Genomic DNA, 24,184 nt, shown 5'->3' with positions numbered 1-24,184 from the left:
GCATTTTTCTTCTTTGTAATGATTGGTTACTCTGTAGTTAGCATCTTTCCACAGCCAGCTGTGTGGGTATCAGTGTTGACAGTGGCCTTGAATAGGCTGCCCATCCTCTGGAGCTGCCTCTAGGATAGACAGGCTTGTCTCTGAATCTCTCTACTTCCACTTTACACCTGCTTTTTTTCCCTCCTTTTCCTTCCCTCCAACTTGCAGTCTTAACTAGAAGTTTTCTGCTGCCCCTTAGCATATATCAGTCCCATAATGCATCATGACCCTTCCTTCTCCTGCTCCCATCAAAGCTTACAGAACTGAATTCCAGTCCTTCGGAGTCTTATTCTCAGCAAGATAACAATCTAATGCACTTATTAAAGTATTCTACTTATCTCTTAATATTTTAATAAGGGACAAATACTTAACATTTAGGAGTTGCTCTTGTGGTGGGAACCTAGAAGCCTGGGGCAGGCAGTGGTGGAGATATTTTTTGTTCATTTTTATTTTTGTTTTTATTTTTTGGCAGCGCCCATGGCATGCAGGAGTTCCTGGGTCCAGACTAAACCCATACCACAGCAGCGACCTGAGCCATAGCAGTGACAATGCCGGATACCTTACCTGCTGCTGTGCCACCAGGGCACTCCTGGTTTTGGATGGGAAAGCTTCCCCATTTCCTTCACATCACACCAAGCGGCAAAGCCTAAATACTGGGCGAGTGCCATCCCTGCCCATCTTTTCAAAACAAAGCTTGAGAAGGGACCTTGGGATATCACTAGTGACGGGGGGATCCCTTCTTTTAGCAAAAGAAGCATGGTCTAAATGCATCCAGGTTGGATTAGGTAAAGAATGAGATGGAGAAGGAGTTGTGTCTTTGAAATCAGCCAACCCCACAGCCTGGGGCAGGCATTTGTGGTCAGCTGAGTCACACTGCCCTGGGATTAGCCAGCTCTACTTTCTGTTTCAACAGTAAAAAGTCTTGCAAAACTGCTGGCATGTGAGACAGAGGTATCCAGAAAGTTTTGGCATCTTTTCCAGCAGCATAACGGGTTTTAGGGAAGAGACTTGTGAGAGCGTGGTCCATGCACTCCACCACCAGGGACAAGTCCACATTCATAAAGGATTTAGAGCCCTTCAGTTTGCTTAGACCTGTGAAAAGAGACAAAAGCCCATTTACTCTGTAGAAGGAGGTGGGGGGAGGGCCGTGTGAGGCCAGGTCGTGAAGGGGAGGATGCAGTGTGGGAATTTATTTTGGATTTGCCATTATAACTGGGTTCCATTGTGACGGGCCTTCCATCTGTTCCTCAGAAAAGGTTGAAGCAGTGCTTTCTTTTTCTTTTCTTTTCTTTTTTTTTGGTCTTTTCTAGGGCCACACCTGTGGCATATGGGGGTTCCCAGGCTAGGGGTCCAATCAGAGCTGTAGCCGCCGGCCTACGCCACAGACACTGAAATGTGGGATCCAAGCCGCATCTGCAACCTACACCAGAGCTCACAGCAATGCCAGATCCTTAACCCACCGAGCAAGGCCAGGGATTGAACCCGCAACCTCATGGTTCCTAGTCAGATTCATTAACCACTGTGCCATGATGGGAACTCCAAGCAGTGCTTTCTTTAGACCAGTGGCTCTCAAACTTGAGTGAGCAGCAGAGTCTCCCAGAAGGCTTGTTAAAGGACAGAGCCCTCCTCTAGCTTCTGGCTCAGTAAGTGTAAAGTGGAGGCCAAGAGTTTGCACTTCTATCAAGTTTCCAGGTGGTGCTGATGGCTGATGGCGCTGGTCCAGGGACCAAGCTTTGAGAAGTGCTATTTTAAAGCACTGAGGGAGAAATACATCATCAAGTCTCTGGGGCTCCTGAGCCCAGGAAGTTAGTAGTTTGATTCCGAGTTTATTGTAAGGGAGCGCTACGTTTATGGGAAATGTGAGTGTGCACACGTGCCTGTGCGTGTGAGTGTGTGCACTCCTACACCACATGCCTCTATAATTCAGTGAATAAAGAGAATCATTCCTCAAAGCCTGGATCAGGGAGCTAAAGTTATCCTGATGCTCAGGAAATGAAGTGTTTGAGTAATGAGCTAAGATACCTTTAAAGAGGCAGGTATTTTATCAAGGGATTGGCGATGGCTTGGAGCATTCCTCCCAAGCTCTTAAAACACAACTTGAGTTGCGTCTTCTCCAGGGAAAATCTATAGTGTTAAATCTCTCTTTCAACTTCAGGCCCCAGTAGCCGCAAGTTGTTCAAAGAGCCTGATGGAGGTGAGCTCATTGGCTATTTTAAACTCTTATTGCTTCAGCCTGGGATATGAAGCAAGGGGAGCTTAAATTTGTGGTCTAACTTTTCCTTTCAGGGCCACATCCGTGGCATATGGAAGTTCCCAGACTAGGGGTTCAATCAGAGCTGCAGCTGCAGCTACGCCACAGCCACAGCAACACGGAATCGGAGCTGCATCTCTGACCTGCACCACAGCTCATGGCAATGCCAGATCCTCAACCCACTGAGCAAGGCCAGGGATAGAACCTACATCCTCATGGATACTAGTCAGGCTCTTAACCTGTTGAGCCACAATGGGAACTCCTGTGGTCTAACTTTTGAGTCTGACTGATCTCAAGGTCCTAGCTTGGAAAACTCTAATGACAGCCACCAGTGCAAAACTGGGCTCCAAGTCTTTGGCAATTCTGAAGCAGGACACCTGACCCAGGGCCCAAGTCAAAAGTAATTGTAAGGTGGACATTGATGATAATACTTGTAGGCACTTAGAAAGTATCAGCGTCAACATCAAACAGGGAAAGCTCTTTCCAATGAGGGACTTTGTTTCTGGAACTACTTAGAACTTTTAGAGGTGGTAAGTGAGTGAGAAACAGCATTTCACAGCAGTGGTTGTAACCTATATGTAGTGATGTGTCAGCACGGGGAGGTTTGTCAATCCAGATGTTCTAGTTGATATACAGGTATCAGTGTGTGTGTGTGTGTGTGTGTGTGTGTGTGTGTGTGTGTGTGTGTGTGTGTGTGTGGTAGGGTGGTTAGGTCATCCTGAAAACCTCCCCAGGTGGATCTGCCTTGGCACTTGGCTCCACCTTGAAAACTCCCAGCCTTGAACCTTGCCACAATTGGCTGTCGTACCAAGCCACTGATGAAGAGGCAGGATTGTGCCTGGGGCTAGAGGACACAGAGTTAGGTGGGGCCATGTTTGGCTCAAAGCAGGTGCTTAGTAAGTGTTCGAGGAATATCAAGGAAACTTTAACAGTGCCAGGAAGTCTGGCGTGGAGGTGCAGCCCTGACAGGAAGTCACTCAATGCTCTGTTCACAGAGCAGGGCCCAGAATAGGTGGCAAAGTCAGGCTGTCTGGGTCCAAATCGAGCGCTCATGAGCTGTGCCTCTTTGGGCGAGTTACATCTCTGTGCCTATGTTTCCATAAAATTCAGTGGCCTTATTTGGGCATTTGGAATGAACGAGTCTGTGTAAAGCACGTAGAGTGGTGACAGGTATACAGTAAATGTTCAGTATGTGTTAGTCATCATTATCTAATCTTTATTATTGTTCCACCACCCCTGACTCAGTCTGACTTAACGTTACTTCTCCTTCCATTTCCAGGCCCCATGTGTTCCTGCTCCAGAAAGCTTCCACCCAAATGACTTCTTCCTGTCCTCTAGACCTTATTCAAACCTGCCCTTTCCTATAAAGTGTTCTTAGCCAGCGATGCCTTTATCCTGTGCTGAATTTCTTGGACACACTATCTAGGGCCCCTTCTGGGAGGTTGGGTGGTGCCTAAAAAGCAAAGGATCAATTTTCTTGCACATTGTAGAGTCTCTGTGTTCAGTCCCTTCTGGTTACTTTTTGTGGTTGACTAGTTAAAGGTCAGAGTCTGAGGCTTTATATTTGGTAACCTCCACAAATCTTTGAACCATGTCAAATGAGTGGTCAGTCTTTATTAAAAGAGGAGGTGTGTATAGAGGTGATGATAGTGGGCTCTGGGCCGGGCAGGGCCAGGAGGAGTTGTATACTCAGGTAGGTCATCTCACCTGTCCAAGCTTCTGATCACTGCTGTCATTTTTTTTTTCTTTTGTCTTTTTAGGGCCACACCTGCAGCACACAGAGGTTTCCAGGCTAGGGGTCGAATCAGAGCTGTAGTCACTGGCCTACACCACAACCACAGCAATGGGGGATCCAAGCTGCATCTGCGAACTGCACCACAGCTCACGGCAACGTCAGCTCCTTAACCCACTGAGCGAGTCCAGGGATCGAACCCGAAACCTCATGGATACTAGTCAGATGTGTTTCCGCTGAGCCATGACGGGAACTCCTGCTCTAGTTCTTTTGAAGAATAAATGATATAATTCATAGGGCACTTAGTATAGAACTTGGCACTTAGTACATGCTCAGTAAATGTTTACAAATACTCAGAGGAGCAATAGATGACACTGGAATTAACAGGAATCCCTGATCCTTATTTGAGATCTCAGTTGGTATCTTACCATGAGCACTGTATTTTTATTTATGTTTGAGTCTCCTTTGAGCTGTCTAGGACAATGAATCCCATAGGACCCTGGGTCAACCCGGAAACTCACATTTTTCAATGTAACCTTCTCCATATTGTTGTCTGATGTCTGGAGACAGATGATTCCAAATGGCGAGTTTTTTTTCAGCCGTCTTTACTGGGTCTGCCAAACCTGTTTTGAACAATCCTGGTTCGATGCATGCGACGTGTACACCAAACACTTTCATGTCCCGCCTGTGAAAAGAGTCCATTGAAGATGTTTAATTCAGGCTCATTTGGAGAATGTTTGCTTATAAACATTTTCATGGAATTACAAAATCGGGTGCGTGGGAAAGAGCATCTTGATCTCCCTTCTCAGTTTGCAGATGAGGAAACTGAAATTCGGGTGAAGTCAGGGCTGGTTTTAGTGGCAGAACAGGAAGGGATCCACCCCCAGTGCAGAATTCCCCCCACACTATACTGTCTGATTAAGTGGACAAGCACTGGGTTAGGGACAAGGTTCCTCTCAGTACTCAAATTGCCTGATGGCGAAATTGGCTAATGGCTGGCCTGGCTGGTTAAGTTACCTCCCCTCTAGACATGGGAGGCAGCACAAATGAGGGATGCTAAGGGACACGATGTGACAATCCCTGACCTGACCAACCTGTTCCCTATGCTGCTCGGCAAGCTCTTTCATCACATTGTTGCACAAAAGCAATAGTCTGCTCATAAACCATGGGTGACAGGGTTTGAAGGGAATACAGTGCCCCTTTCTTTAAAGCAAACCAACATGTCGCAAACGGTTATATGAGCAGTTGTTCCCTAAATTTAATTTACACGTCCACCAGAAATATATGAGGAAGTAATTAGTCATTTTGCAGAAGTCTTCACCATAACATGTTTAAAAGAACTCCACCAGTAAACTTAAAATGTGGTTTATCTTAGGTTCCGCTTTCTAGAAACATACCCATTGTTCTAGTTTGAAGTATATTTTACTAAAATGCAAGTTAAAAATGCAAATTAGCTTAACCTGGAAAGATTTTGGAAGGTGTGTTGCTTGCTTACCTTAAAGTAAAAAGTTAATTGTATTTTTCTCATTTACCTTCTGGTCTCCTTTGGATTTTGGAAAGTAGTAGTCTAAGGGGTATTTGGGGAAACTTGTCCCCCACCACACTCATGAAAATAACATATCATCTAGAGACAAATGACGTTAGGTCCACAGCTAAGCTTACCAGGTAAGTAAAACCAGTATGGAACCAGAATGCTTGCTGAGCAAATACAGCTTTAATGAGCCCCAGCCTTCTCGCAGTTGGATGGCTGCTCCTTAATCCTCCTATAATGTAGAAATTCTGGAGCTGCCCACTGGAGTGTGGCCTGCATGCACAAGTTCTTTCTCTCTCCTTTTCTTTGTTTGTTTCTTTTTTACTTTCCTTTTTTCTTTTTCTTTTAGGGTTGCACTGGCATATGGAGGTTCCCAGGTTAGGGGGTCCAATCAGAGCTACAGCTGCCGGCCTACACCACAGCCACAGCAACATCAGATATGAGCTGCATCTGTGACCTACACCACAGCTCACGGCAATGCCAGATCCTTAACCCACTGAACAAGGGATCAAACCTGCAATCTTATGGTTCCTAGTCAGATTCGTTTCTGCTGCGCCACAACGGGAAGCCCCACAATACATTTCTAATACCAGTTCCAAGACTTAGAAATAAACACTCTTCGTTAGTTAATTACAAGCATGGGTTAGCTACATTGCAATCCCACAAAACCTTGAGTTGAAATCTCTATTTTTTTATTTATTATTTATTTATTTTTTGTCTTTTTGCCTTTTCTAGGGCCACTCCTGCGGCACACGGAGGTTCCCAGGCTGGGGTCGAATTGGAGTTGTAGCCACCAGCCTACACCAGAGCCACAGCGACGAGGGATCTGAGCCGCGTCTGCAACCTACACCACAGCTCACGGCAACGCCAGATCGTTAACCCACTGAGCAAGGCCAGGGACTGAACCCTCAACCTCATGGTTCCTAGTCGGATTCGTTAACCACTGTGCCATGACGGAAACTCCTGAAATCTCTTTTTAAGAGTGAGTAAATCCCTAAGTATACTAAAATGTTATTATGATACTTTTGATGGAAGCCTGGATCCAAAGGGCCACCAAGGAGAGTAATGGAGGTTCCCCGTGACCTTGCTATTCAAAGTGCCCTGAAGCCCTTTAGCACTTGGGTGCTCTTCAGAAATGCAGATACCAGGTCTCCCCTAAGACCCACTGAATCAGAACCTGCATTTTGACCAAATCCTCAGGTGATTCAAATGCACATTTTGACCAAATCCTCAGGTGACTCAAATGTGCATTAATGTTTGAGAAGCACTAGGGTTTTTTTTGACAGCACCTGAGGCCTGTGGAAGTTCCTGAGCCAGGGATTGAACCCTCACTACAGCAGTGACAATGCTGGATGCTTAACACACTGAGCCACCAGGGAACTTCTTCATTGATCCATTTTTATCGTGCCTCCATATCCTACCAGAGCCTTAACTGATATAATCATTCACAATTTAGGGGCTTTGAACTGATGGTCACAGTTGCTGGTTGCAGGTGAGAGGGATAATGCACACTCCTGTTTCTCCCACTGAATGCAGCTACAGAACCTGGACAGAATGCATGGAGCAGCAATTTAAAAACTCTGAAAAGCAAACGTTAGTAGGCAAAGTAAGGAAGAAGGGCAGGTTTTGAGGTACCCCTGAACTCAAGGTGTGTTTCCTGTTTTCCTCCCGCGTCCCTCACTCATGTACATAAACATGACATAAAGGAAAGACATAAAGGAAAACACCCTTGAAGTAAATGGAAAGTTAGAAAGCAAGACAGGAATGAAAAGATATAAAGCAGAACCGAGTGACACTTTTACCCTTGAAAAATATAATAATATAATAATCAAAATAAAATATTTACTGTTAGACTCCATAGTAAAATGAAGATGAAGGAAGGTCAGTGAATTTGAAATTAGATCATTAGAAATTACTTGATCTGAACAGCAGAAAGAAAAATAATTGAAAAGGTGAACAGAACCTTAAGGACCTGTGGGACAATCCCAAAAGATCTAACGTTTAGTTTAGAAGGAGAAAGAGTGAATTGTAGAAAAAAATGTTTGAAGAAGCAATGCCTCAAAACTTCCCTGAATTTGTCAAAATCCATAAACCTACAGATTCAAGAAACACAGTGAAATGCAAACCTAAGGAAATTCATGCCTGGAGGCAAGTTGGGGAACTTTGTTCGATAATTTAGTCCTTTTATGGGTTTATGCTCTGGGATTCTCTGATAACACACAGCATAAAAAACATGGTCAAGGCTTTATTGTGGTAGCAAAATCTTCACTTCTAATTAAGTAAGCTCCTACTCTGAGTTTCATTTGAAAATGCAAACGCTAGAGGAAAGCTGTCTTTCTCCTCCTTGGGGTAGAAGCAGGGGAGGTTACCGTCCTTTCAACTATGGTGTCTGAGATTTTTGGAGATGCAAGTCCAGAACTTGCAATCAGAGGGAAAAAAACTTGCATAGCTGAGTCATTACTCTGTTATTATTACATTTACCTTACCAGACAATTTTCTACTGAGGTATTATTTATTTATTTACTGCCCTTTTTTTAGGGTCGCACCCATGGCATATGGAGGTTCCCAGGTTAGGGGTCAAATTGGAGCTACAGCTGCCGGCCTGCACCACAGCCACAGCAACCAGGATCCAAGCTGTGTCTGCGACCTACACCACAGCTCATGGCAACACTAGATCCTTAACCTGCTGAGTGAGGCCAGGGATCAAACTCGCAACCTCATGGTTCCTAGTCAGATTCGTTTCCGCTGTGCCATGATGGGAACTTATACTGAGGGTTTCAATAAGATGATATTGTTGTGTCTGCAACTGACAGGATTACCAGTGGAGAGACCTACCCTGATTAGGCCTCTCTCTAAGATTCCCTGTTAAACAAGCTGATCTGTTGAATATATATTTGTTGCCACTATCCACATCATGCACTCACACAAAAAGGAAAAAAGTCCTTGATAGATTTAGGTTCAAATCTCTATTCTAAACAGCTGCGTGATCGTGGGCAAGTTATCTAATCTCTCTTAGTTTCAGTGGTATCATCTGTACATTGGGAATAATATAAATAATTTAAATAGAGTGGTACATAATAGATGTTCAGTTAAAGTAAGAGTGACTATTTCCTAATACGGCCATGTGTGCTTTACCTTAAGCTGTCATTGAAGCCTTCTACTGCATATTTGGATGGAGCATAGCCCCCTCCACCGAATGCAAGCCGACCCCCAATGCTGGAGACATTGATAACCCTTCCCCGAGCTTTTTTGACCAAGGGAAGCATATTTAATGTCACATTGATGAGTCCAAACAGATTCACTTCAATAGGTTCTCTGTAGTCTTCCACTGTCAGCCAGTCAGTGGGTGCCAGCACGCCGAGGATGCCAGCGTTGTTGATCAGACCCCAGAGACCTAGAACAGAGAGGAAGGGAAGGAGGTGTGGTAGAAGGTGGCACTTATACGGGCATCTTCTTTTTTTGGCCATATCCGTGGCTTGCAGATGTTTCTGGGCCAGGGGTTGAACCTGAGCCACAGCAGTGACCTGAGCCACAGGGGTGACAATGTATATGGGCATCCTTGATAGAAACACAGCCCCTGCCTTACCTGATGGTGCCATTTCCTCCGTTTACTCATACTCTTTCCTGCTTTGAAATACTCTGCTGTTTCGGGAAGTGACAGCACAAAGGCAGGAGGCTAGGTTGAAATAGCTGCAGTTCTGTGACTGGAAGCCAATCTCACAGTTATTCTGTCTTTTTTTTTCAGGACCTCACCGGAGGCACACGGAGGTTCCCAGTCTAGGGACTGAATCAGAGCTGTAGCCCATGGCCTACACCACAGCTCACGGCAATGCCGGATCCTTAATCCACTGAGCGAGGCCAGGGATCGAACTCGCCTCCTCTTAGATACTCATTGGGTTTGTTAATCACTCTGCCACAAGGGGAACTCCACAGTTATTCTGTTTCTGGCTGTGAATGCTAAATACTGATACTGTCAGAGTGAGACTTTCTGCTTTTTAATTTCGGATGTGAGTAAATTGGTCAGTTTTTCCTACTGTGCTAGATGGCAAAGCCAGGGAATATTTTTAAAATGTTCTTTATAGGTAAAGAACAACATCAATCTACTTCACACTTATTTTTGGTAAAAAGATCCAGCCACTGACTTGGCTTCTTTTATGATGGGAAACATTCAATATTGTTAAAGGTATTTGGAATTCAAGCATTGAAAACTACCTGGATCCTTACCAAAACACTATTTTTGAGGCTGATTCTCAACTATATAATGAAGGTATGATAGAGAAAAATCACCTACATTTGTTTTGTCCTTTGTGGACCCCAAAATCTTCATCTATGAAAATATTTCAAACTTCGTTTAAGCCAATAAGAGTTTTCTAGTTAGAATGGTGCCAACTTTGAAGAATCTAATGCAAAATGAGGGTCCAATGACTCATTACTCTGCCTGGACTATCTAAGACACCTTTGCTCAGATTCTCAGACCATTTTCTACCTTTCCCAAATGAAAACGTGTGAGCTCTGGAACCATTTTGTAGTGAGAATTGGGTCCCAGCTATCCAGATAGCAATTTGGGCATTACCCCTAGCATCTCTGATAGCTTTTAGCCCCAAGTTCCCTGACTGTGTAGGTGGCTAGAGTAGCACTTCATGGGAAAAGACAAGGAAAAGTCAATACCTCCCATCTCCATTCTAAATTCTCTCACTTGGACTTAAGCCTGAGGATAACTTGGGTTGTGTCTCTCATGCACATAGAGAACTTGCAACTTAGAACTACTTGGGGGCTATTCTAAGATTTCTCCAATCTTTTCCTATACACAGCTGGTATTGAGGTGACATTTTCTTGAAAGACCAACTATTCAAGATCAGAGCACATTTTATTTAGCTTTGGTTACTTCTTAATACTCCTTCATTCTCCCCATCCCATCACTCACCTTTCTCCCCATCCCATCACTCACCTTTCTCCCCAACTTGGTTTTTCACCCACTGGGCAGTCCTCTTGACATTTTCTGGGTCAGTTACATCCAGAAGCACAGTATGAAGCCTCTCTGAGGTTTCCGCCTTTAAAGCTGTTGATCCTGATTCAGTCAGACAGGCAGCAATTACATGAAATCCCTTTTTATCGAAAGTTCTGGCTGCCAAGTTTCCAAAGCCAGTGTCACACCCAGTGATGAAAATATATTTATCAGTGATGTCTGCAATCTTTAGCTGTCTTTTATAATTCCATAGAAAACCAAAAAAGATCAGTAGGGCTAACAACCAAAAGAGCATTTTTTTTTCCCTGTGTGTGACAGGGATGCTTCTTTCTTGAACAATAAAAGAAGATGGCGTCCTGAATGTACAAAATTAGAAAGAAAATTCAAATTAGAACTATCAAGGCATTATAACCCAGAAGTGATGATCTTAAGATATTTTAATGTGTTTGAGTGGATAAATGGTTAAAAATTCAATAACTCTTATTTGATTGGAAAGATACCCATTTAAGTGTTAAACCCCACCTCTGAAGTAATGCAAAAATTAACCAAGTAACAGACAAAGTTGACAAGGGTCATTGGGTTGATATGACATTAATCTCTTGTGAATTCTTCGACTTGAAAGATAGACTCTCAGGGTGAAGCCTTATCTCTTGCAACTTAAAGACATTTAAGAGTAGAATAAGTAAAATGTATTAGAAAATGTCATTAAATTTCAATTGATTTGTCAGATTCTTTTTTTTTTCCTTTTCTTTTTTTCATATTTTTAGGGCCCCACTTGCAGCACGTGGATGTTCCCAGGCTAGGGGTCAAGTCAGAGCTGTAACCACTGGCCTCCACCACAGCCACAGAAACACCAGATCCAAGCCGCATCTGTGACCTACACCACAGCTCACGGCAATGCCAGATCCTTAACCCACTGAGCGAGGACAGGGCTGGAACCTATATCCTCATGGATACTAGTCAGATACATTCTGCTGAGCCACGATGGGAACTCCGATTTGTCAGATTCTTAATTATTTCCAGACTGTGGGGGAAAAATAGAGTGCTCTGGTGTTGCTGCTACCAAAACATTTCCAAGTTGGTTTCTATTTTCTTATTACAAGTAGGTTAATAAAACCTTCAACACAACTCTGAGACTATTACAACTCAATGCAGAGAAAATTAGAGTGAGAGGCCACCAAGAATTCACCGAGAGAGGATGAGTAGAACAGGAGAGATGGAGAGAAAGACTGATGGTCAAAGGCACAGAGTCCCAAAACAGAATCAAGAACTCTCAGACTCTGTCTTCTCTGGAAAAAAAAAATTACATATAAAGCGGACAAAATAAGGCATATTCCTACTTTAATATGGGAGGCTTTGGCTATAACTGTCGAAGAATGACCTGGAAAACTAATTTAGTCAGGGCTGGAGGGAGCATAGGTCCCCAAATCAAACAGGCAGAGGGCTTTCTTCCCCCTGCTCAGAGCCTGCATCTGCATTTCAGTCAGTGTACATCACCTTTGCTTTTGTAAATTTAAAGGAAGTGTTATTACTTCATATACGTTTACTGCACCAATTTAGAAATATCACAATGATTTTTGGATTGAAAATAGATATTAAAGAAAGCATACTGTATTAGTTTTATAGTCTTGATCATTTAAGTGTATACACCATCTTGAAAGTTCTACTAATTGTTATTCAGGGTTTGGTTACAAAATAACAACATTGGAATTCCCTGCTGGCCTAGGGGTGAAGGATCCAACATTGTCACTGCGGTGGCACAGGTTTATCCCTGGCACAGGGACCTTCTGCATGCTGTGGGCATGACCAAAACCAAAATAAAAGAAAGCAAAAAACCAAAATAGCAGTTGTGGATGAATCAGCCAATTGAAAACAAGTATAATATTAATTTAGAAGTGTAATATCAAAAGTTTTACAGGAAAGACTTTATTATGGGATATAAAATTCCATGTGTAATAAGACATTGGGTTTTTATTTTATTTTTTTACAAAGATTATTACTTTTATTCTGGGTACCAGTGGCCTGGGAAGAGCAATTCATCCAGTAGGATGAGGTGAACAAGAACTGGAGGCTATTTGCCAACTTTCCTCAGGCCCGAGCATCATGGTGGCCCAGGCCTCCTAGCTCAGAGCCATAGGGTGACCCAAAGGAAGGAACCCATCGGTTCCATCCCACATAGGAGCAGCCCTGGCCCATCCTGGCTCTGTCTGCCTGTGGAAGGAAGAGGAGCCACCGAGAACATCATATGAGAGAAAGATTTTATTTCCTTCCCTTCCCTCAGCACTCAGAAATCGTTCTCACTTTGCCCTTGTGTCCACAAAATGCCTTTGCCCTTGATCTACAGCCACCCTTAGAATTAAGAGGAGCCTTGAGTGCCTCCTGGAGACAATGGAAAGGCCCTGAGTTGAAGTTCAGACCTCAAGGATGCTTCCAGAATCATGGTTGTTCATGGACACTGCTCAAAAATACTTGAGCAGGAATTTTAGAAACTTCATGTGGATTTTCTTTCTTAATTTTTTTTTAATTATTTCCTGGTTTTTCCCTTGAACCAGCTTAAAAAGTTACTTATTTTTTCCTGTTTGTAAAAGTAACTTATGCTCATGATAAAAAAATTAGCAAATAGAGAAACATTAAAAAAGGAAGTAGTGATTATCATATTTAACTCAATATTCTGGTACATTTTCTTCCAGTTTTTTTCCTCCATATACATTTTTCCTGCACATATATACAAATATTTCTTTCCTTTTTTTTCCCGTCTTTTGTCTTTTTGGCATTTCTTGGGCCGCTCCCGCGGCATATGGAGGTTCCCAGGCTACGGGTCTAATCAGAGCTGTAGCCACCAGCCTATGCCAGGGCCACAGCAACACAGGATCCAAGCCGCGTCTGCAACTCACACCACAGCTCACGGCAATGCTGGATCATTAACCCACTGAGCAAGGGCAGGGATTGAACCTGCAACCTCATGGTTCCTAGTCGGATTCGTTAACCACTACACCACAGCGGGAACTCCTGTCTTTTGTCTTTTTAGGGCTGCACCCATGGCATATGGAGGTTCCCAGGCTAGGGGTCCAATGGGAGCTACAGCTGCCAGCCTACACCACAGCCGCAGCAATGCCAGATCCGAGCCGGGTCTTCGAACTACACCACAGCTCACAGCAATGCCGGATCCTTAACCCACTGAGCAAGGCCAGGGATCAAACCCACAACCTCATGGTTCTTAGTCGGATTTGTTTCCGCTGGGCCACGAGAGGAACTCCAATATTCCTTTCCTTAGTAAGGAATACAACATGCACACTGATAGAACAATACACACACATACACTCATGTGGGCACATACACACAACTTTATTGGTTTATAAGGAACAGGTTATTTCAGGTGAAAAAATAACTCAATGTAATATATTTTTACTTCTCAAGCTAATCTTGGGCTCTGCTTTCATCTTTTTTTTTTTTCCTGCCACAAGATCTATAGCTAAAGAAAGAAAGGGTAAAATAATTGTTGATTGATAAAAATAAGGCAGAGGTAAATATTAAAATGCGGTAGGTTTGTGCAAACTAGTTGATTCTTGTGTGATAGCTGTGACTATTTCTAAAGCAGTCAGGTCTTTAGACTATTATGGCTTAATAATTTGATATACTTTCTCCAAATCTCTCCTGTGTAGGAATTATTGATTTGTTTCAAGTCAATGACCATGTAACAGGATTTCTCCTTCTTTTACATAAACTCATTAAAAGTGTATAATTTTAAGGAATGCAGTGGCGTGAACCTGCAGAATTTCATATTTAGTCATGTTAAGGAAATCTCATGTTTATATATTCAATTAGTATAGTGTTTTGCTGAAGTTCTGGTCTTTGTAAATAACTGTTGAATAGCTAAATGTTGAGTGTATTCCCTGAGTGGATTCTATAGCCTTCATTGCAGTCCAAACTCCCATGAAAATTATGTAAAGAAAGCAAATACTCATGGAGTTTAATGTTCCCTAGAGCAGAGAGTGGAAACTTTCTGTTTTGTGTTTCGCATGTGGCAAATCTAAGGGGAGCAACAGTAAAACAGTGGCTTACATTTGTGAAGCATTTTGCACTGCACTTTTAAGTATAGTCTCTTATTTGATCCTATGAACAGACTTTTCAGTTAGAAAGAGTATGTTACACTCCTCATTTTATAGGAGAATTAATATGCCAACTAGTTCATGTAAACGGAATGATGGGTTTAGCAAGTCATCATTTGGCAACTGGTACAGTAACAATGGTTTTAGACAACTGTGACATTAGTGGGTGAAAAGTAACTATGGAATCTCAAAGGATCTCTGCATAAGGTACTTATTAGTTAAAAAGAGCAATAGTAATTTCAGAGTGGAGAAATCTGACCGATACTATTTTAACCAAGTAATAAAAATTAACACTACTAGTTATGGGACAAACCAATATTACCTGCCTTCTGGATTGGCCCACGGGGAAGGACAGAGTATCATTTCTGTGCATAACCGAAAGCTAAACATGCAAGGGGCACATCTTCCGATTCTGCACGATGTACTCTTATATATCCGTACCCTTCAAGAGCACTCTGCCTGTACTTTTCAAGAACCTCAAAGGCATGAGAACTGTTTCTGATGAATGGAGACTAAGCTTGTGATCCTGCACTAGAAAATCATCCTTCCCTTTTGTCAAAAGGAAGAGTTTTGTGTTGACAAGTAAAATTTGAGTTAGCTCTATAGATCTGATTTTTTTTTTTGGCCACACCAACTAGTTGAAACTCCATGCCACAGCAGTAACCTGAGCCGCTGCAGTGACAATGCTGGATCCTCAACCTGCTGTGCCACAAGAGAACTCCCAGATAAATAATATTGCATGAACACTAATTTCTCACTTTTGATCATTTACCCTGATTATGTAGAAAATGTCTTACTTTTTAGGAAATACACACAGAAGTATTTAAAGATTAAGTAGCACCATGTTTTCAACTTTCAAACAGTTCAGAAAACGATAAGAATACACATACAAATAAAGATATGAAGAATACACACATGTGTCTATAAAGAGAATGAGAATGTAAATATGGTACAATGTCAGTATTTGGGGATTCTGGATTGTGCTATTCTTTCAACTTTCCCATAAGTTTGAAATTATTTCAAAATAAAAAGTTAAAAATTTGGCAAGGGAAAATTAAACTTTTTTTTTTTTTTTTCCTGAGAAAAGTGTTCATTTGACTGCTTTGAGTTCCAGGCCCAGAACAGTTAAGAACGATTTCATGGCCAGGACTTCAGGATCTAATGACCTTGGAAACCAAGTTTTTTGCCTTCTACTCTTTGGGAAGTTCCCCTTCATAACCACTGGAGAAAAACGAAAACTCAAACCAAAGCACTCAGACCCCCATCTTCCTTTTTTATCTTCTCCATCTCCCCCTCTCCCCGCCCCCCACTCCTTTCTGTAGCCAAATCAGTTTTTCCCTGGTGACAAGAAAATGGAGAGGTTTTAGTGGTTCAGGGTGGACTCACATCACAATGTGTTATCTTCATTAGTTATCATTACTAGGCTGAGAGTCATTTCGGATGCTGGTGTCCCAGCCCACAGTCCGAATCCAAGGACTGCCAGACTTGACCTAGAGTTTGGCCAAGCCTGTCCTTCCCCCAAAGATCATTGTCCAAAAATACTGGTTCTTCTTCCATCCCTCAGGTTCACATTCCTCTAGGTCATTGGACCAAATCAGCGACAAACCAACACCTACCTTTGTCCTCTAATATTATTTTAGCCAATATGCCACCTCTGAGTAACAACCCTTGATCAGAGTCATTGTGAACATGACCTGTCCACAGAAGCTGATTGACAGCTGATTGGTTCATTGACCGCCAAGAAGTAAATGAGTAACAGCAACTAATAGGGCTGCTTCAACCATATTCTGCCAGCTGTGGTCACCTGCTCATAGTTCCCTGGTGCCTGCAATTCAGGGACTCAAGACACTGACTTTAGTTGCATGGGGTGTTTTCTTATTGCCTGTGTCTTCCAATATATCTCACAACAAACTGTTCAGTAGGGGTACAAATCTCTTGGGTCAAGGTGAGAAGCACCTAGGTCTGTAATAGTCCTCCTAGCACTCAGGAGCTGTGAGCCTCTTGGCTCCTCAAGGTCAAGAAGCAAGTAAGAGAAAGCAGATCTGCCGCCCCTCTACTGCAGTGTATGAGCACAGATACAATTCTGAATATACATCCTCTGAACTGGTTCTGGAGATTTTTCTTTTTCTTTTTCTTTTTTTTTTTTTTTTTGGTCTTTTTAGAACCGCATCTGTGGCTATGGAAATTCCCAGGCTGGGGGTTGAATGGCAATTGCAGCTGGTGGCCTATGCCACAGTCACAGCGATGCCAGATCCCAACTGCACCTGTGTCCTAGGCCAGGGTTGGAAGCTGCATCCTCATGGATACTAGTCAGGTTTGTTACCACTGAACCACAGAGACAACTCCATTTTTCTTAAGCCAGGATAAATACTGGCCACTTTGCCAGTAAAAATGTGGAAAGCATGGACCAGGCCTTGGAATCAGGCTGGTAAAGTTTCATCTCAGTTCTTCTATCATCAGAAGGCCTTTGGGTAAATTACTTATATTTTCTTAGCTTCCAATTTCCTATCTGTAAAAATGAGATCATACCTTCTATCTTGAAGAGTACCTGGTGAAATAAAGTGACTAAAGGCTGGCTACACAGGAAGAACCTTGTCATATGGCAGGATCCATCACTTTTTTTGTGAGGGGGCTGCTCTATGCATTGCTCTTATCTTAGCATGGGGTTATTCAACCTCAGGACTTTTGCAGTTTGGGGTGAGATATGATAGGATTGTGGGGTCTGTCTTGTGTACCTCAGGATGTTTATCGTCTACTGTCTAGAAGCCAGTGGCCCTCTCTCCCCAGTTATGACAACCAAAAATATCACCTGACATTGTCAGATGGCCCCTGAGGGAGGAGATCACTGGTCTAGAGCTTCCTTGTCTTGGGTGGGGGTGGGCATGAGTCAGAACTGTACAGCATCTAAAACTATTTATCTGGAAGCTCAGTCATTAGTTCCTCAATGGTGCCACACTGATGAGAGTTTATTATTTTATGGCCTTACTATAAAAAAAGTTTTGTACTTAAAAATATCACTCATGTCCTGCTACCATAAGCATTAATTTCTATGATTTTTTTTTCAAATTGCCTTTTGTCATCAGAAGGATAGGAGGCGGTGAACAAAGCCAAATTTGTGTGTGATACCATTTATGAATTTAGAAATTATGAAATTAGCACTCACAGCATTTATGAGGCCTAAATTCTGGTTGGTTTGAGTTTGGATCTTTCTAGACTCCTCTGAGGGGTGTCCTTCAGATGGGTGGCCTGTTAATTACAGAATTCAGACTATGCTCCTAGACACTTGTGGTCCCTGGGACTCCCGGTTGGCCAAATCAGGCAGGAATGATAGTAACTACTATGATTTATTGAGCAAGTACCACATTCTAGGCCCTCTGCTAAGACCTAGAAATATTTATCTTACAGTGAGAGTTCCCATCATGGCTCAGCGGAAACAAATCTGACTAGTGTCCATGAGGACACAGGTTCGATCCCTGGCGTCACTCAGTGAGTTAAGGATCTGGCGTAGCTGTAAGCTATGGTGTGTGTTGCAGACATGGCTCAGACCTGGCATTGCTATGGCTCTGGTGTAGGCCAGTGGCTACAGCTCTGATTCGACCCCTAGCCTGGGAACCTCCCTATGTCATGGGTGCGGCCCTAAAAAGACAAAAAAACAAAAAAACCCTTATAGTGAAATTATCTTCGTTTTATCAATGAGGAAAAAAAATTCAGAAATGCATGTTAATTGGCTCAAGATAGAACTGTGTTGTTTTGGGGGCCGTTACCCAGGCCACTCAGTTCCAGCATCGGTGCTCTGCTCCACTGCTACCTGGATTCCCACTCAACTCTGGGAGTCTGGGCTGCGTGCACACTTCACCCACACCTTGTGTGATACTTCGTATTAAGTAAATAAATGGAGAAGGAAAGAAGAAAGAGGAAGAGAAGGAAGTTTCCACCTGAACACCAGGGTTCTAGTGATAATTGGATTAGTTTTTGAGCCCTCTGAATCCTCAGGGCAAAAGGATAATAAAAATAATAATAGTCACACTTCCAACTTAGATAACTGAAACATTTTTTGAAAAGTGTTCAAATAAAATTGATCTCATTTGATGGTCAAAACTTCCATGAGCTAAGTAGGGTAGGTGTCATACACAAAGCCCACTTGCCATTGAGTGGCCAAATTTCGCTCTCTGAACTCCCAAACTGTGTAAAAAGAGAAGGTTGAAGTAGAGAGAGATGAACATGTTATCAGGCAATAGGAGAAATGGAAACATATCAAAATTCTCCACTCTGCCACAAAGACTCAAAAGGAAACAAGAAAGGAGAACAAATTTTCTCTTTCATTTGCGGGCAGAAGGCTGAAGAGCAACTCCTGCACAGTAGCTGTAGAAAAATACTGCAATTCCACGGCTGTCCTTAACCACTTCTGCTTCTTTTTTCTCTTTCTGGGTTCCTTTTCCTGGTAAAGTATCTAAAATAAGATCCTTTGATTTCACTTCTCTTATTCATCTTCCTCTCCCCTTTAAAAATAAATGACACTGTTAAAAAGACACAAAATGGAAAATAAAGTCCCCATGTTTCAATGTCTTTGTGAGGTATATTTTTACAGGAAATCTGGCGTTCTTTCTAGATACTTCCTTTCATACAACTTGATTACATTTCCACAAAACTTGACAAAGGAATTTGTTTTAGAAAGCAATACTAAGACTAGTCATTCACACTGATTATTAAGGGACTTGTAGAATCTTTATTTTTCTTTTCAATTTGTTGCAGTTGTGACCTGACTTGAATCAACAACTAAGTATTTATCAAAATACATCAGAAGGAGAACATTTAGCAAGAGCTTTCTGAAATACTTTTTTTTTTTTTGTCTTTTTGCTATTTCTTGGGCCACTCCCGCAGCATATGGAGGTTCCCAGGCTAGGGGTCCAATTGGAGCTGTAGCCACTGGCCCACACCAGAGCCACAGCAACGTGGGATCCGATCCGCGTCTGCGACTGCGACCTACACCACAGCTCATGGCAATGCCGGATCATTAACCCACTGAGCAAGGGCAGGGATCGAACCTGCAACCTCATGGTTCCCAGTCGGATTTATTAACCACTGCGCCACGATGGGAACTCCTGAAATACTTTCTTTTTGAGGCTTTCTGGTACCAGCTTTCTTCGTGTTGGACATGTATGTCCCTTGTACATTTAAATATTGTAAACCTGGTTAATTTATACCAAATTCTTTTTTTTTCTTTTTGTCTTTTTAGGGCTGCACCTGTGACATATGGAAGTTCCTGGGCTAAGGGTTGAATCACAGCTACGGCTGCCACCTGCACCATAGCCACAGCAACACCAGATCCTTAACCCACTGAGCAAGGCTAGGGATCATATCCGCATCCTCAAGAGACTGCATCATGTTCTTAACCCCGTGATCCAAAACGGGAACTCCCCCAAATCCTTTTTATTTTTACCTTTTCATTAAATCAAGAAATTCTGTCACTATTTAACCCAATTCGCCTTTCTGAGATTTCTGTGGCACTTTTCTTTAAGAAAAATGACATTTGGGCCTAATGATGGAAATTAATTCATATGATTAATGAATGATGTTTCTCTGAAAAAAAAAAATATTCAGGTTGGGCACACAGAAATCTAAAAAAGTTAAAACAAATAAAGCCAAGGGATCCTGCCTGAAATAGGCTGACATTAAGCAACTAATGCTCCACTGAGGGTCTGATTAAAATAATAATAATGATTATGGTGCCACTGATGAAACAGTTGAGAAGGCATTCATCATCGTAAGTTCCCTCACTCACTGGGGTGAAGAAACCCCTCCACCGGTTCCATTTCCCTTGACTTCCTGCCAGAAGGAGGTGACCCGCAGGACCCGGTGTGCCTTAGGTGGTGGGGCAGTGAGGTATGGGGAGGGACATATACCCTTTGCAGACTCACTCTGACAGTTTCCCAGCAGAGGTATGCCAGCCCACTCTTGCAGGGAAGACCCGAGGAATTTACTTTCTGCATTTTTAGTTCTAAGGATTAAAAGTTTTCTGATTTTCTTTGGCCTTTTCTCAAATCTTTTAAATTATAATTCATCAAAATAGCCATAATAGTAAATAAATAAATATTCCTAGTAAATTAATATTTTCCTAGGTTTATTATTTCGCCAATAAGCTTCCTGAGAGTATTGGCAGGTTAAGAATTATTGTTAAAGCCATGATTACCTTATTATGTCACTTGAATAAAAATTGCTGACTGGGGAGTTCCCTGATGGCTCAGTGGGTTAAGGATCTGGCATTGTCACTGCTGTGGCTCAGGTTGCTGCTGTGGCATGGCTTCTATCCCTGACCTGAGAACTTCTACATGCTGCAGGTGTGGCCAAAAAAATTTGCTAACTGGAAGACATTATGTATTGTTCATTATTATAACTTATAATTACACAGCTTCAAAGAAAGCTTAGAATGTAAAGATATTGTTACATACAGGTGCAGAAAGTGTGTTCAAATCTTTATGTATTTCTTTTAGTCTCAATTACGTGCGCAGAAGCAGGGTTTTTTAAGGACAATACCTTGAGAAAGTGACATTTGTTATAAGGGTTTTAAAACAAATTTCCATTTTCCCTATTTGATATGTATGAGATAATAATTTTTCCTTGTATTTAAACACTAAGCTTTGTCTAAAAATTGGACACATTTCATAACTCAAAAGTACAACAAAGATGATACAACATTTAAATTTCATTTTATGCAGCATCTAGCCAAGGATATTTTTAGACCACCTAATATATGCCCAGGGATGCTATGATAAATAAAGCACACTCCTTCCTCTGCAGCTAATAGTGCAGCAGGACATTTCAGAACCATTTGTAAAACCCTAAATTGAATTTTAATTAAAAAAAAACCTGTTTTCTTTAAATTTTCCCCCAACTGCTAAAAATCAACCCATTGAGAGAGAGAGAGAGAGCCACACCACCATTTGAATCATAAAGCCTTTTAAAAGGGCTGCCCTGGAATCCACTAAACTTTCTCCTTTTCTCAGAGTATGTTGGGAGTTTCAGCTAAAATCCCAACCGCCGGATCATAAAATGAGGAGTGAATATCTGAAACAGGTTGATTGTGGAGTTCCGGTTGTGGCGCAGCAGAAACGAATCCGACTAGGAACCATAAGGTTGTAGGTTCGATCTCTGGCCTTGCTCAGTGGGTTAAGGATCTGGCGTTGCCTGTGAGCTGAGGCTCGAATCCCTCGTTGCTGTGGCTGTGACATAGGCCGGTGGCTACAGCTCCGATGAGACCCTTAACCTGGGAACCTCCATATGCCTCGGGAGTGGCCCTAGAAAAGGCAAAAAGACCAAAAAAAAAAAAAAAAAGAGTGACACAGGTTGATTGTTGTCATCGCAGTGTCCAGGAATCAAATGCATGCTGAGAATCTCTCCGCTTCCTTCTGAACTAGACAGCATCTTTCTCACTCAGTTTAGCATGTGTGTGAAATCGCCCAAGCAGACATCTGATAATATTGGTAAAGCAAGTAGCCTAACAGACCTGGCCTGCGGTTTGTAGCAAATCCGTTGTTCCAATCAGAAACTCCACTAAGATTCGCACTCTTTTCGGAGCACTTCCACACCCCAGTTTCCAATTAATTCTGATTCACTGTTGGCCTTGAGAAGGTACAGAGAGATGAACTAGACGTAAATGTAATTGTAACTCTAGGGTGCTAGAGAACATTCAAAGAGAAACCGGGGGAAGTTCAAGGCGAGGTCTCTGTTGACACTGAGATCATTTCTGTGGTGATATGGACCTAGTAACCATCGAACATAGCACCTCTGTTTTTACATAGCAACAGCTGACCAGAGCATGAACGCACAACTTGATTTGTTCTGTAAGAGTGAGGAAAATCAAGACAGTTTGAAGGTTGACAGGAGCAATGAAGGAATAAATGACAAAACTCCAGCATTGGTTACCTTTGGTAAGATGAACCAGGACACAGAAGCTCTTGCGGAGTCCCTGGGCTGATTGCCACCTGGACCTGCCTGATCTGCCCGCTACGCTGGAGGAAGGAAGCGTTGTGCCACACTGACTTCGCAGGTCCTCTTAAGGTGGAGGTGCCTGGGGTTCTGTCAAGCAGTATCTACATGTGTAAGGACTCTACTGTCCTCTCATGGCTCTGTGAGTCACCTTCCGTAAATGGTGATGACTAAATCTTCTATGTGTGAAGGAAGCTGTGGGTCACATGTTTCCAAAGGAATCAGCCGGGTCTTTAGTAAAGAAAACGTAGTAGCATTTAGAAGGGACTTAAACATGATCAGTAACTCCTGATTCTCACTCCTTTAACTGAGTACTGAAGTAATATAGTATGGAAATCTTTTGTAAAAATGTTGCATTATTTTAATTATTTAAGTTTTGAGTGATGATTATTGCTCATAATTTCTAGTATTTTTTCTTCTTCCTGTTAACATGGTTTTGCTGACTTCGTACTCTTTCCCTCCTAAGGGGAGGAAGTAGGAGAAATCAATTCCTGATGATTCTTTTTTTGGGAAGAGGCCACAGCACACAGACTTGGTATGCGATCTCAGTTTTCAGACTGAGACTGAACCCAGACGCAGGGTTCACTAGACCACCAGGGAACTTCCTCTGATGATTTTTTTCACCATTTTATAAAAAAAATTGGTTTTAAAAACAATTTAAAGAAACAGGAGAGTGGAGTTATTTATGTATCATAATCTGTGTTTTAGGTTATGACAGGAGATATTATTGAAGTGATCTCTAGAACTGAGACCACTGGTAATAAAATAGAATGCCCCCTCTTTTCCCAGAGTTGGTAATTTTGGAGTTGATAACAATTAAAAAAATTTTTTGAAGTTCCCATCATGGGTCAGCTGTTAACGAATCTGACTAGCATCCATGAGGACGTAAGTTCAATTCCTGGCCTCACTTAGCGGGTTAAGGATCCAGCATTGCTGTGAGCTGTGATGTAGGTCGCAGAAGCAGCTTGGATCCCAGGTCGCTGTGGCTGTGGTGTAGGCCAGCAGCCATAGCTCCGATTTGACCCCTAGCCTGGGAACCTCCATATGCTGCTGGTGCTGCCCTAAAAAGCAAAGAAAAAGAATTTATTGAGGTATAGTTGATATACAATATTGTATTAGCTTTAAGTTTACAGCAAAGTGAATAAATTATAATATCTATCTATTCCTTTTTCCCATATAGATTATTACAGAACATTGAGTAGACTCCCTGGGCTTATACAGTAGGTGCCTGCTAGTAATCTACGCAACATGTAGTAGTATGCATGTGCCAACACTGTCCCCCCAATTCATCCCTCCCCCCGTCAGTTTCTCCTTTCGTAACCCCAAGTTTGACCTCAAAATCTTTCAGTCTGTATCTGTCCTACAAACAAGTTATTTTGTATCATTTTTATTAGATTCCATATATAAGTGATGTGATATTTTTCTTTCTCTGCCTGGCCTACTTCACTTAATATGACAATCTCTAGATCCATCCATGTTGCCGCAAATGACATTATTTCATTCTTTTTTTTTATGACTAACAATCAACCTGGCATGTCTGGGGAATGTACTGAGGCTGCTGATGCTAATA

General features: G+C 42.3%; 1 protein-coding gene across 1 annotated transcript; it reads right to left on the bottom strand.

Moving 5' to 3' along the window:
- Positions 1 to 359: 359 nt before the first annotated feature.
- Positions 360 to 22,773, bottom strand: DHRS9 (dehydrogenase/reductase 9). The gene is made up of 5 exons (XM_047772812.1): positions 22,552 to 22,773; positions 10,502 to 10,875; positions 8,689 to 8,947; positions 4,544 to 4,707; positions 360 to 1,131 (listed from the first exon to the last, which is right to left on the bottom strand). Exons 2-5 carry the CDS (start codon positions 10,812 to 10,814, stop codon positions 908 to 910), a joined length of 960 nt encoding a protein of 319 aa, XP_047628768.1. The 5' UTR covers positions 10,815 to 10,875; positions 22,552 to 22,773; the 3' UTR covers positions 360 to 907.
- Between the last annotated feature and the right edge of the window lie 1,411 nt (positions 22,774 to 24,184).

The sequence above is a fragment of the Phacochoerus africanus genome, chromosome 3 (assembly GCF_016906955.1).
Source record: "Phacochoerus africanus isolate WHEZ1 chromosome 3, ROS_Pafr_v1, whole genome shotgun sequence".
Taxonomy (NCBI): domain Eukaryota; kingdom Metazoa; phylum Chordata; class Mammalia; order Artiodactyla; family Suidae; genus Phacochoerus; species Phacochoerus africanus.
This window is presented reverse-complemented; position numbering and strand designations above follow the sequence as displayed.